At 34.7% G+C, this 13,932-nt stretch overlaps 1 protein-coding gene across 1 annotated transcript in view; it reads right to left on the bottom strand.

Annotated features, from left to right (window-relative positions):
* The window catches only part of LOC148946811 (alpha-1,3-mannosyl-glycoprotein 4-beta-N-acetylglucosaminyltransferase A-like), a 48,744-nt gene that overhangs the window by 4,974 nt on the left and 29,838 nt on the right, over positions 1-13,932 (bottom strand). Inside the window, exons 6-8 of the mRNA XM_089097156.1 lie at positions 6,234-6,535; positions 4,626-4,753; positions 1,456-1,571 (exon numbers count right to left, since the gene is read on the bottom strand). Of these exons, the coding sequence (XP_088953282.1) occupies positions 1,456-1,571; positions 4,626-4,753; positions 6,234-6,535 (546 nt within the window). The remainder of the gene's footprint in view (positions 1-1,455; positions 1,572-4,625; positions 4,754-6,233; positions 6,536-13,932) is intronic.

Here is a 13,932-nt window from a genome sequence, read left to right as displayed (position 1 = left end):
AAACAGCGATCGGGCCGAAATAACCAGCGGAATATTAATTTCTACAAATGATCTAGTATCATAATCATGGACGGAAGATCTTAGGTTTGCTAAGCTATCAAAACACGGGAGGTTTATACCCTTTTGAATCCAAAAAATGAATAGAAGTGTATACAGCTCCTGTAATCCAGAGGCTGGCAGTATCTTTACACGCTCATGCTCGTTTCGCGCTGAATCTCCGGTTGGTAGGCCATCTAACAGCCGAACATCGTTGTTTTGTAGAATTCGTACTGGCCGAACAATAGAAGGAAATGTTCCAAGGCAAATGCTACTACAATACAATATATATGGATGGATAAGGGAAAAATAAAGAAGGCGTATAACAAAAGGAGGAAAAAAATTCTTAAGTTTTCTCGTTATATCCAGATTACGATGAAGATATAGGTCAAATGAAAACGTTGGATTCAGTTTGCTTATACTTACTGCCAACTGCGCCCCCTACTTTATTTTAATAGAAAAAAATAGTAATTGATTTTCATCAAAAATGTCATTTAAGGATTTCTAAGGTTGCTGATTACAAACTGAGTAATAATACAATATTAAAATTCTAAATATTTTTTTAAATTACTCCAACCCGACTAATCTATGGTTATTATCAACCCCCCCTCCACCCATGGTTTCTAAAAGGATATATTGTCATTTTCGCTTTTCTGAACACATAAGTATATTTTGAAACAGCTTCTTTTTCCATCGTACAACTACTAATCTAATACTGCCAAAATCTCCAGGAATTCGTAGTTTTCTTTTATTATTTGATTACTACAAACCCTGAAGATGGTATGCTGGAGAAACAGTTTAAAATTGAAGTCGGAATTTCCTAAAAGCCTTAACCTTGGCTGTTTGGGTGTTTTTGGACAAAGGTATGGTTTCTCAATTTCCACAGATCTTTTATTAGAAAATATACAAACTAATCTTTATAGGTAGAGTTAAACAGTGCACTTTCGGAGTTTCCTTGATGCTGAAAAAAGAAAAATACCTTTGATACCACCTTTTCCTTTTTTTCAACGCAAGTATTTCACCAACCCAAGTTTTGGAGTCCAAATTTGCCATTTTTGTTTGAAACTCTTCTTTGAGAAAGAATGCGATCTTAGGTATTTCATTTCGAAATTATTTGCTACTATTAAAATTCTGAGAACCTAATTATTGTTCTTAATGTTTACTTAAAGTACTTTCCCCAATTGGTGAAGAGTGAAGCCCCTCGAGGTGTCAAGAATTTTTTTCAATTTTTAAAAATGAAGATTCCAAAAAGAGTGTTTTTAAAGATCTAAAGGGGAGCAATTTCCTCACCCCTGGGTTTTAGATCTGAACATACTAAACAACATAACTCTTTTCTTTGTCAGATAAATCAAAGCATAAACGTCAAAGAATTATGCATCTATCATAAAAAAAAAAATATTTTAGGACTGAGCTACTGACCTCACTAATAATTACCCAGTTTTTGCTCTCGGAATGAATAGAAAGACGAAACTCGTAAACTTCATCAATTTCTTCAGGCACATCTCCTTTTGCAACTCCTAACTCATCAAACCGACCTACAAAATAAAGGTCGACTGAATTGAATTGATGACAGGTAATTGTATAATAGAGTTGTATAAAATTGTATAAGAGTTGATCATGTTACTTAGATTCAATCAATGCTGAAATGGAAAATAGAAGTTCTTTTAATTACGAAGTACATGTGAATTTGTCCATTTTTTAAAAGTGATGATTGTTGATATAATTCAAGGAGGAAATCCACCAATCAAACAGTTGCGACTACCTAATTCAAAAGTTTATAGTTATCCTCTAAAAAGATGGTAAAGATCCCTTGCCCATCAGTAGCTTCAATCCTAATAAACTCGAAACATTGCCACATCAGTTTGACGAGACTACAACCCTTGACTTTCTCTTTCTGCTCTTTTTTTGTCTACTGCGCCTCAGTGATATTTACCTCTCGGAAATTTTTAAATACCAACTAGCTATATTCCAGGATAAGTCGATCCTTGGGTTTCTTTTCAGTTTAAACCTTGCATAAGCGCAATGCTCAAATTTCAAATAGATTGCAAAACTTGTATTAGACTCTACGTATACTATATTAGAAGAATAAGAAGAAACCCACGTTTAGGGCTAGTCCAGCAATGGCGAAAGCATGTTTAATCGTCAATATCTATTTCCAAATACAGATATATCACGGATAAAACCGGCATATCCTTTATTCCGAAGGTTCCAACATCTTAATGTTCAGAAGACTTAATCATATAGATGATTTGTTTTTAAGGCGGGTTTAAAAAGGAAAGTTTTAAGTTGGGTTAGGAAACTAAGCAGTGATTGTTCACCTCTTAGGGAAATAAGAAAAAAATGGGAATGTCAGAAAATATTCATCAGAGTTAATTGTTGAATGATTTGCCTTAGAATGTGTGAAACGCGATGAAGTTTGGTTGACAAGTGTTATTCCAGACTAACAGCATCTTCTAGTATACTGGTACAGTACAGATGGATAGGGTAATTTTCTAGTAATAAATATAAATGAGCACACTAAAAAAGCGCACATGCTAAAGATACAATTCGGCGATTATCATAGACTAACTCAATAAAAGAAAAGGAACGAAACTCATTTAATAAGCAAAAAAGATACGATCAGCAACAACAGACAACATCAAAGGATATTATCCCTCGCCCCCCCCCTCCTAAAAAAAGGAAACAAAAATAGTGATAACAACTAATCCATGATGCTGAAGTAAAATATATTAAAGCTGTTTTCCAGAATATTGAAAATTGCTCTTTTATCAAGACTCATTTGACAAATATTCCAGAACCTCGGACACATTTGCTCTGAACCAAAACCATATCTTACTGTATTACGAAACTATGAATTTCAATCATTTTTGAGAAGTGCATCGTAATTGGGAAATTGAGAATTATGGACAAATTATTTAAATTGACTGCTGACGTCTCATTCACATACTTAAGGCAAAATTTAGACCTCTAAATCAATATATATATATATATATATATATATATATATATATATATATATATATATATATATATATATATATATATATATATATATATATATATATATATATATATATATATATATATATATATATATATATATATATATATATATATATATATATATATATATATATATATATATTTTTTTCTTCTTAAATTGAACTGTTCATATGGAAAAGAAACCAAAGAGGGTGCAAATTCCTGTCGACAACATACGGATCTGACAGAGCTGCAGACAAGAATGAGGTGGGTTTAAAAGGTTGGAGCAGCTCCAGTATGGTAAATTGGTTGTGGATCCGCCCTAAGTTTTTCCTTCTGTCCCTGTTACCAGAAGAAAAATACTGCCTGAATGGCCTCATTGCGGTGGTGCTGTGGTCCACCGTTGCTGTTGGGCCAAAGCAGAATCGAACCAACCCTCGAGGAAAATATAACTTAGCCAACGATACTGCATTGTACTGGAATTTGAGTAGAGAGGTTTTTCTGGATTTATTTGTTTTGGTGGTCGTTGTACCAGCTATTTCAGTTCATCTTTGCTAGTTACTTTATCATGTTGCCTCTCCATTTTCCCATAATATCTTTTTAAAATTTCCTTGCTAACAAAATGGGTTATTACAGAGAGTACTCGTTGGTAGCATTAGATGCAAACTACTAAAATTGTTTACAATTCTTCAGATTATCAAAATAAGAAAAATAAACAAGTAAAAGAAAACAAGATAATAAGAGCAAAACATAGATATTTCAGTAGAATTTTATTTTGGGCAAGAAAATACTTGCGGACGATATATTTTCCGCATGAAAGTGTTCCATCTACAGCGTCTAATGTTCGAGAAAATATAATTTTGTGGTTGAGGTTTCCGGATGTTTTGGCTTGTTTTTCTATAAAAAAAAAGAAAAAGGGAAACGAATGTAGAGATGGGGTGGCGGGCAATTCCTGGTGAGTGCATGATTTTAGCTAACAAATTTCATCAACTGACTAATCATTTTTGCAAACATGTAACGACCCAGGGCCGAGATGGTCATAAAATTACACTCGAGCCCGCAGAATTGCAGTAAAAATATGGTAAACTTCGTATAAAATTGTAGTAAAGTGGCTTTTCTGGCACTTCCAAGAAATGAAATGCAGTTTTTTTAGGTTATTTATAGCTTTTTGACATTTTAGTTCCAACAACATGCGTTGGTGGTTAATCCAAAGATTAAAATTATATACAATTTTACTTCTAAATATTATTTGAATGTCTAATTCTATGCCATAAATCGGAAAATGATAATACTGGCGTCTCAAATAGTTTATTATTATTATTATTATTATTCAAAATAAGCTCGGAAGCCAACATGTTGATGTGCAGTACTCGAAACCTGAACTTCAGGTTAAAATACTTAATTTCTTCAGTAACAGCCGACCAGTAGCACTAGTAGCGAAGAATGAAAATGCTGGAGTCTAGAACAGGTTTTTTTTCTTCAAAATAGGCTCTGAAGTTTCACCAATATATTGATTAAAAGTAAACTATATGTAAAAAAGAATTAACATAAAGTTATAAAGCACGATCTGAGGAAGAATTTTAAAAAAGAAAGCAAGAGGGACTTACCAATAACTAAAAAACCATCACTAACAGTAGAAAGATTTATACTATGCTTAAGTGAAGCTGAGACTTCCACTGTTGTGTTATATAATAAATCAGAAGGGTGTTCAGGGTTACCACTTCGCACTAGGTAGCTATAAAACAATAAGCAAAATGAATAGAAACAAAACTAAAGAGGTGCTGTTGAAGAGAGATAGAGAGGGAAGAAATATTGGTTTTAAAGGTTGACTATTAAAGAAAGGATTAGGGGGGCTCATAAAAACTGCTCTTTGCTCTAGGAAGACAGAGAAAAGAAATGTACATGAAAGTATTTTCCGTGAAAATTATTTAGGTGTTTTTCATATAGGCTACGTATTTTTTCGAATGCTTAGACTTTCTGAATGCGCCGTGTAGTCTGATTTACAGTTTGTAAGCCACGACAAATCAAAAATGAAAATAGATTCATGTTTAGAGTGTAAAGTAAAGCTGGCAACGAAAAATAGCAAATTCCTCAGAAAAAAAATCAAGTAAGATTTGGCTTCTCAACCACGCGAGCTCATTTTATTTTTATTATTCCATAGCTTTAAAATATTTGCTATCTTAACTTCTACTTATTTTTATTTTCACTCAATTCTTTGGAAAATGAATTACGCCGATCAAGCTCTAACCCCAAGAATTTTTCGAATCTTTCGTTTCGAGCTCGAAGCAATTTTCAAGTTCAGGTTCCATTCTTCGTATTTTAGGAAAGATGGCTCCGCCTCGTTTAAGCTTTGAAAATATGATGCCAACTTCTACGTTTAAGATGTCACATTTGGGCTCCTACTTTTTAATCTTAGTTTCAAGTACTCTGAATCGAAGATGGCATTTCATCGGATTCTCAGCTCACTTATTGCCACTAACTCCGAGTCCTAAGTACACCAAATGATACCCTTCATTCTTACTCCAAAGCTCTAATATTTAAAGACTCCAACTTCTGTTAGTAATTCATCTTCAACATTTTCACCCTGCATTCTCAAGCATTATTTCCTGTTAAGAAAGGCCTAATTATTTATTTATAAGTAGAAATTTTTTTTGATACCTTAAATTTCCAGAAATAATAAATGTAACTTTTCATCACAAAAGAAAAAAGTTGATATAAGAAGTATCCAAGTTAAATTCTTGGTCTAAGGTTAGTTTTTTAAGGTTTTTTTCGCCTTTCATAGAAAGGCGAAACTTGGTTTCTATTCTTTACGTTTTAAATTAGATAAAAACCGTTTTATTTCCACTCATTTTTAGCCGTTAAAAGAAACCTAAATATACAAATAATTGACAAAAATAAAAAAGGACTTTTATTTTGTTTAATTAAAACGAAAATTTGAAATGCAAAAAGTACAATCAATGGAAATGGCCTTTGGAGGCAACGGACCTTTTTGACTTGAACCTCGACTTTGTGAGTCCCCCCATGACTAGCTGGAACACCCAGGAGCAAATTTTAATAATCAGTTTATTCAGTTCTCAGTTTATTCACGTTCTATATATCATAAACCGTTATAGTTTTATTAGCTCCTACATCGATTTCAATGGAAATGACCAACATTTAAACCAAGGGTTGTTAAAAAAATAGAGACAAAAAAGATGAGAAAAAACAAAGCTTACCTTTTCAGTTTCACTGGTTTCGTAAATTTAAAACTAATAATGTCTCCTTCCTGAGGGGAAAGGCCCCAGAAGAAATTAACACCCAAATAAACACTTTCAATAGTATGTTTCTTATATGCTTTAATCACAGTAGTAACTCTTGCTGCTGGATTTGTATGAGGAGTAAAGAGGGGTAGTTTCCCAAAGGCTTTGTCTTTCAGTTTTTGTACCTTCCCCTTGAGTGAGGAAACAGTTCCGACGTGTTGAAATAAGGACGGCTTATACCTCAGCCATAGATTCTTCTTTACAGCTCGGCACTTTTTCTGGAATGTATATCATACATAAAGAAATGACAGATAAAATAAATGTATCAAAATTGTTATTGGAAAAAATAGACAACAACCACTATTTAAGTTACAGTAGAACCCTTGCTCTATTCAACTGGGTACTACCAGCTGTCCAAAACGAAAGCAGACTACATGTCGTGTGGTCTGAATAAACATTATCTGTGTTTACCTTAGACGGCAGATCTGTCACAGCTTGATTTCTAACAGTCACATGCGAAATATTGCAGCACCGACGCTGGTGTTAGGGGTCATTATCTTTCATTTTAGAGCTCAATTAAGTAAGCAAGAAATTATTAAAAGAGGAGAAGGGGGGTCATAAAGTAAAAAAGGTAAGTCCTATAAAAATATGGACATTTTACGATAAATTGAAATACAGTCCCAAGCTACGTCTCCTAATAATTTCAAGGTGGCGATTCCAGATATGAGCAAATTTGAAAGTATCCTCAGTAGGCACGTATAGAAAGTAAAAACAATCGCTTACACGCCAAGAAAACGTAATGCATAAGGCAAATCCAAGGCTAAATTATGGGTTCAGATATTCGGTGAAAAACACTAGGTAGAAAAAAAAAATAGACCTCCGGTGCCAAGGCCCCGTGGAATGTTGCAGCAACGATGACCCATGGGTCACAGTTGCGGAGCAACACATGCTTTCGTGAATTATATTTCACGGAAAATAAATGTGTATGCTCCAGTGTCACGTTTGCAGATGCGTTATGGTTATTACAGGTTATTATTTATAAGGTCAGTGAGCAATTAAATAACTTCTGAAATAAGTTCTGTGTGTACGAAGTAATGGTCAAGCTCTGTATCCACATTGTTTTTTTTTTTTTTTACCTGCACTAAGACTGTGTACTATTTACTATGGTAACGGAACATCCGTGAAACGGTTCATTTTTCATTGTGCAAGCTCTTATTTTTAGCGTACGGTTTATTTTTAGATATAGAAGACAGCATGTCTTCTTGCTTACTTTTCCTGACATTAAACGTCTAAAATAAAATAGACATCAAAATCAAAAATTTTTGAAAAAAATCGGGACTTCTGTTTCAAAATAAATATTTCAAGTATTATTTTTTTTTAAATGTAAGATAATACGAAGCTATATTAGTGTTTAAAGTTATCTTGTTTCTTAAAGGTTAAGCTTCCAAGCTAGAGCATTTTACTTAGAAAAAATGTAAGAAATTCACAGAAACAAAATTTCAGAATAGAAAGTCACAGAAGTAATTTTATATCTGGAAAAACAATGCAAGTTCCACCTTTTAGAATAACAAGACCTGTCTATCCTCGTAGAAAATAAAAATAAAAAATAAATAAATTATACCATGTCTCGAGAAAAATTTACCTCTACAATGTCCAGGAAATTAAGGGAAGATGACTTCAGAAATTATTTCCAAGTATATAGTTAATTTTTCGGACATAGAAGAGTGCAAGTCTTCTTGATTAGTTTTCATGCCACTAAACGTGTAAAATATAACAAAACATAAAAATCGGAAATTTAAGAAAAAAATAAAAATCGGAACTTGTGTCTTTCAAAATAGGATTTTTTTTCGAAATCAGGCATATTTCCAAAATATTCATGAAAAATGCAGACATTTTTCTTAGGTTTTGAAGAGATATAATGAATTCCTGTAATTATTCAAAGTTTTTTTTATTGCTGCAAAGTTTAGCTTCAAAGCTAAGACATTTCAGTTCAGACAAAATGTAGGGAATTCGCAAAATCAGAACATCAAAATAGAAAAAGTCAAAGAAGGAATTTGATTTCAGGAAAACTAATGAAGTTCCGGTTCCTAGAAGATCAAGATCTGTCTATCCGCATGGATAAAAATTCTACCTTGTCTAGAAAAAAGTTACCTCTTAGATTTCAAAAGAATTTAATGTGTAATAACAACTATGGAAATTATTTTTAAGCGAACGAAGAAATTTCGGGTATAAGAAAGTTTAAATAATCTTGCCTATTTTTCACAGTATTTATCTTTTAAAACCCAAGCGGTGTCAAATCAAAGATTAAAAAAAAACTGGAATTTGGCAATAGATCTCGATTTTCTCAGAATTATTCCCAAGAAATCTAGAAGATACAATAAATTTTGTTCTCCAATTCTCAGAGAGATAATTTAATTTTTTTGCACGATACCGACAACTTGTTCTGAAAAAGTCCACTTTCTCAGCCAGGATAGGTTTGTTTTGACATCATGTACAGCACGAGCGAAAAAAATAGTTTTTATTTTTTCTATAGAAAACTACCGAGAATTTTCAAAAAATTCACTGGAACTTTTCTACACCGTTTCACGATTCCCATACAAATTAACAATTTCGAGTTTGAATCTCTTACAATTCTGTCGCTATAGACTGCTGATAAAAAAAAACAGCCGCGGAAGCAGCATTAACACACACTTCTCATCCCACGTAATCCCTTCCCCCAACCCCCCCCCCCTCACCAGAAAAAATCTCCCCTGAAAACGTCTGTATGCTTCCCAATAACCAATAACCAATAATCAGTATTGATTCAGAGTTCAAAGTGAACGGACCTCTCATAAATTGGATATTTTATTAACATTGTCAAACCAGTAAGCTTTTTCATTGAATTATAATCCCAGTGAAGTTAGTTAGATTTCGCAATATTTCAAAGGATTATAGTTCCTGATCTATATATGAAACCTTTGCTTAATCTTTTAAACTAGTTTCTGGACATTTACATAAGTTTTTATGGCTTATGATTTACGGACACGATTAATCGAAGTAATTTGGTTTCATAAGTGGAATAAGGGATTATGATTTATGGACTATATTACTGTAAGTGAAAATGATTGATCCTGGAATTTGGGCGAAAGATAAATTTTTTTATAATCCAGTGTTGAATTTCATACAGAAAAATCTCGAACAAGGGATTTCCCACGATTCAATTAAAGATCATGCTTTGGATTTTGTTTCGGCTACTGATGTGTTAGATGCAAGAAAGCTTTTCCTCCAGAAAGCATTTCCAAGGGAAGTTCCACCCAGGCGAGTTGGTAACAACACCCAACAAAATAGTATTGCTGATATTATTGCAGCGTTCGAAAGATGTGACTCTGAAGATATAGATGTGCCGGACTTCGTGATAAGGAACGCGAGTGAAATCCCGATAATTCCCGCATCGGCATATTCCATGCTTAGTAGTAAGGTAAACGCCTGTTTTTATGAATTACGCGCTTTATCAGAAAAGCTTCAAACCCAGCCGCCTTCCCCCCCCCCCGCCGCTCCCCCTTTAGTTGAAGATAAACCTACATATGCAGTAATATTGAAAAATGTTCCTACCGATTTAAGTGATCCTGGCTTGCAAAAAGATAAATTGAATATGCTTGAAGGTCATGAAGGGATTTTAAGTCTAAAACCTGATAATCAGAATAAAAAGTGGATCGTAGTTACTCGAGATAGGCAGTCAGCCATATCCCTTGCCGCCTCAGCCTCTAAGAGCCTACCTAATGTTCAAACTAAGGTCCTTGATAAAAAAAAGCACTTGGTATTGTTCGGGGTATCCCTGAAAATGTATCAGAATCTTCTCTAAAGGAAAGCATACCGGGATTAGTACGTGCTATAAAAATAGGACATTCAAAATGTTTTCGTTTGGAATTTCTGGATCAGTTAGCACTGAAAAATGCAATTAACCATGGTCTCCGACTTGGATATGAGCTTTTTCGTGTTGAAATCTACCAAGAATTACCGCGTCGTTGTTTCCGGTGCAAAGGGGTAGATCACACTATTGCTAGATGCCCACGTTCTCCTGATTTACCAAAATGTTCCCGCTGTACTGGGGCTCATGAGAACACAACGGACAACCCTTGCTCAGTTGCTCCTAAGTACGCCAATTGCGGAGGAAATCATGTTTCTTATAGTTTAAAATGCTCGGTACTGAGAAATGCGCTTGCCAAGTCAACATGATGACTTCTCCTACAGCCTTAAGTTTTGTTTCTCTGAACATTAATGGTACTAAAGATAAGGATCTGCGAATTGACAAGCTGCTAAATTTTGATGTTGCATTCCTACAGGAGCATCTACTTTCCAAAGTTAATACGAACAGTTTAAGGCGGTCTGCTACACATGATATATTTATTCGAGAAACAAAAAAGACCCGCGGTCGCCCTTCCGGCGGCACCGCTATCTTCATTCGGTCGGGATATCAGCCTATGCAAATTTATTCTGATGCTAATATTCTAGCAATCCAGTGTAATAACATGGCTTTTGTAAATGTGTATCTCCCATGCAATCATCGAAACACTCAGTCATTTACTGCTTTTGCTAAAGCTTGCCATAAACTGAAATCTCTTTTCATAAATTTTGCAGATCAAAATGTTGATTGGATCTTAGCCAGGGATATGAATACTGACATATTGACCTCATCTGATCGATCTGAACTCCTGCTAGATTCTCTGCCAAGTGTCTATCATGTCGCTGCTAAGAACCTAGCTTATACTTACATTCATAATCGAGGCTCCGTTAAATGCAACCTTGACCATATTATTGTGTCTAAGTTCGGTCTAATTAATTCCGAGGTATTTGTTGATGAAGATAAAATCAATGATGACCATCTCTCTATTTCGGGCCTAATTGAGCCTCCTGATGTTCAAGCCCACTTTAAGGGTCCCCAGTCAAAATGGTATCAAAAGCCCAATTGGAATCGGATAAACGTTGAGATGTATATTACTACTTTATGCACTCTACTCTCAACTATTAAAGTCCCGTTTCACTTGCTCCAGACTTCGATAAAGTGCCCTGATTCTAAGGAAGACCTAAATTCGTATTATTACCAGATAGTGGCATGTCTAAAGTCGGCCACACAAGTCGAAGGTCTGATTGAGCACGTGCGTTCTGGGTCTCGCAAGCCCATGTGGAATATACATCCGGAAGTGAAAAAAGTAAAGAACCGCGCAAAGTTTTGACTGCGATTGTGGAACGCTTGCGATCAACCCTCCTTCAATGCTGTGTTTACAGTCAAGCAAAAAACGAAGAAAGAATACAAATCTTGCTTACGTATTGCAAGGCTCAACGTGTGGGACGCTCCAAATAGTAAAATTACTTGGAATAGAGTTATCAATATCAGTAAGTGTTCTCCCCCACCTCAGTCGGAATTAAACCTTATGAATTTTGTGCGCCATTATATTGACATATTTTCCGTATTTAATCAGTGTGTTCAGAAACATTTTTCTAATCTACTTAGTTCGGTTCTGCCAGTGTCTGTTTGTCAATATAGAGTCCCTGCGATAAGTATGAGTGATTTACATTGGGCGCTGAAGAAAGTAAAAAGATCAGATTCTCCTGATTGTGATGGCCTATGCTTTAGGAATTTTGCTTATGATTGCCCCTTATTGTTGAACCACCTGCAGTTATTATTCCAGATTTGTATAGCTCAATCTCTGGTTCCTGATAGTTTTCTTTCCGGTAGTGTCACGCCTATACTTAAACGCGGTAAAGATCCAGATTCATGCTCGAATTATAGATCAATTACTGTATCGTGTTTTATGAGTAAGATTTTTGAGTATATTCTTTTTGCCTGAAATAACTTCTAAGCGTGATTTTTCATCTTTTCAACTAGGTTTTAGAGAGGGGTTGGCTACCCTCAGGCGCATCATGTGCTCAGCCGGTTGTTAAAGGAAGCTTTTGCCCAGAAGCGTTCATTGTCTTGCTGCACAGTAGACATTTCCGGGGCTTTTGATAATGTTGTTCACGCCCAGGCCTTGCATTCCCTTGCTTGTTCTGGAGTCAATTATTCAGTTATTTCTACATTACGATATTGGTATGATAACTCTTATGTGCGTATTAAGTGGCTGTCAAATATTTCTGATTAGATAAGCTGTTAGGAAAGGCGTTAGACAGGGAGGTGTTTTATCTTCTTATATATATAAATGTGTCCTCACTACTTGTTTAAAACATCTATCTCCTACTGTGTTTTTTCGTGATATTGGTGTAAGTTATATTGCATACGCCGACGATCTCCTTTTAGTTAGTTTTTCTCGTCGAGGGCTGGCTCAGAACTTCCGTAAGCTGTCTTCTCTACTTAGTGATATTGGCCTATCTGTTAATATGGGAAAGTGTGAGTTTATGTGCTTTAATAGTATAACTTCTGTATCTCCATTAAACCTCGGTTCGATTTCATTACCTTGTTTGGATAAAGTCAAGTGGCTTGGTATATCGTTTTGCCCGTCCATTTACGAAACTTGCTCCGAGTTGGTTACGAATGCATTAAAAAATATTCGTGTGTCATATGGTAAGATATCTCCAAATAGAGGGCGTTATAATCGTAAGGGCCTAGCCCAGCTTTATAATAGTTTTTGCTCTCCAGGAGTAAATTTTCTATCTGGATCCGACCACCTGCTGAGGAAAAATTACTTACGGACACTTAAAAGAGTTTATTTTCGGCATTGTAAATTTTTTATGTATTTACCCGGCCGTTTTAAAAATCTAAACATTTTTTTTTCGTTTGTTGTTCTATTTTGGTGAATATGACTGGCCACGTCTTACTATATTATTAATCTTAAAAATGGCAAAGTTTCTTCTGTCACAAAACCCGAAATTTGTTTTTTTCATCGTGATATCGGTTAATTTGTATTTTTTTGTTGTTGTTTGATTTCGTAATTATGTTGTTATTATTTCTTTTATATTTTCCATTACTCCGCAGTGTCATTTATAATGTTCATATGTGGGTCATAAATAAATTATTATTATTATTATACTATATGTAAACTATGGGCAAAGTTCATTACTTGCAGCCCTTCCTCCAGGGACTGTGGGGGATTAAGTCATCCTCAAAGTCATAGTTATTAGATTTTTCGCCTATGCTGAACAAAATAGCTATCCCAAAATTTTGATCGGGTGACTTGGGAAAAAAATGAGCGTGGAAGGGGGTTTAGTGGCCCTCCAATTTTTTGTTCACTTAAAAAGAGCACTAGAACTTTTAATTTCTGTTTGAATGACCTCTTTCCTGACTTTGTAGGACCACAAGGTCGATACGATCATCCCTGAAAAACAAAACAAAAAAACAACAAATTAACATGCATCCGTAATCTTTCTTCTGGCAAAAAATACAAAATTCAACATATTTGCAGATAGGAGCTTGAAACCTCTACAGTAGGGTTCTCTGACACGCTGAATCTGATGGTGTAATTTTGATTATGATTATATTAAATTTAGCGGATGTTTCCCCCTTTTTTTGAAAATAAAGCAAATTTTCTCAGAATCGTAACTTTTGGTGGGTATAATGACTAAACTTGATGAAACTTGTATATTTGAAATCAGCATAAAAATTCAATTCTTTTGATGTATCTACTGGTGTCAAAATTCCGTTTTTTAGAGTTTCGGTTACTATTGAGCCGGGTCACTCCTTACTTACAGATCGTTACCACGA

Source organism: Artemia sp. Qi Xiang Cuo, chromosome 11, assembly GCF_049724085.1.
Source record: "Artemia sp. Qi Xiang Cuo chromosome 11, ASM4972408v1, whole genome shotgun sequence".
Classification (NCBI taxonomy): domain Eukaryota; kingdom Metazoa; phylum Arthropoda; class Branchiopoda; order Anostraca; family Artemiidae; genus Artemia; species Artemia sp. Qi Xiang Cuo.
The sequence above is the reverse complement of the archived record's forward strand: the minus strand, read 5'-3'. Positions and strand labels throughout refer to the sequence as shown.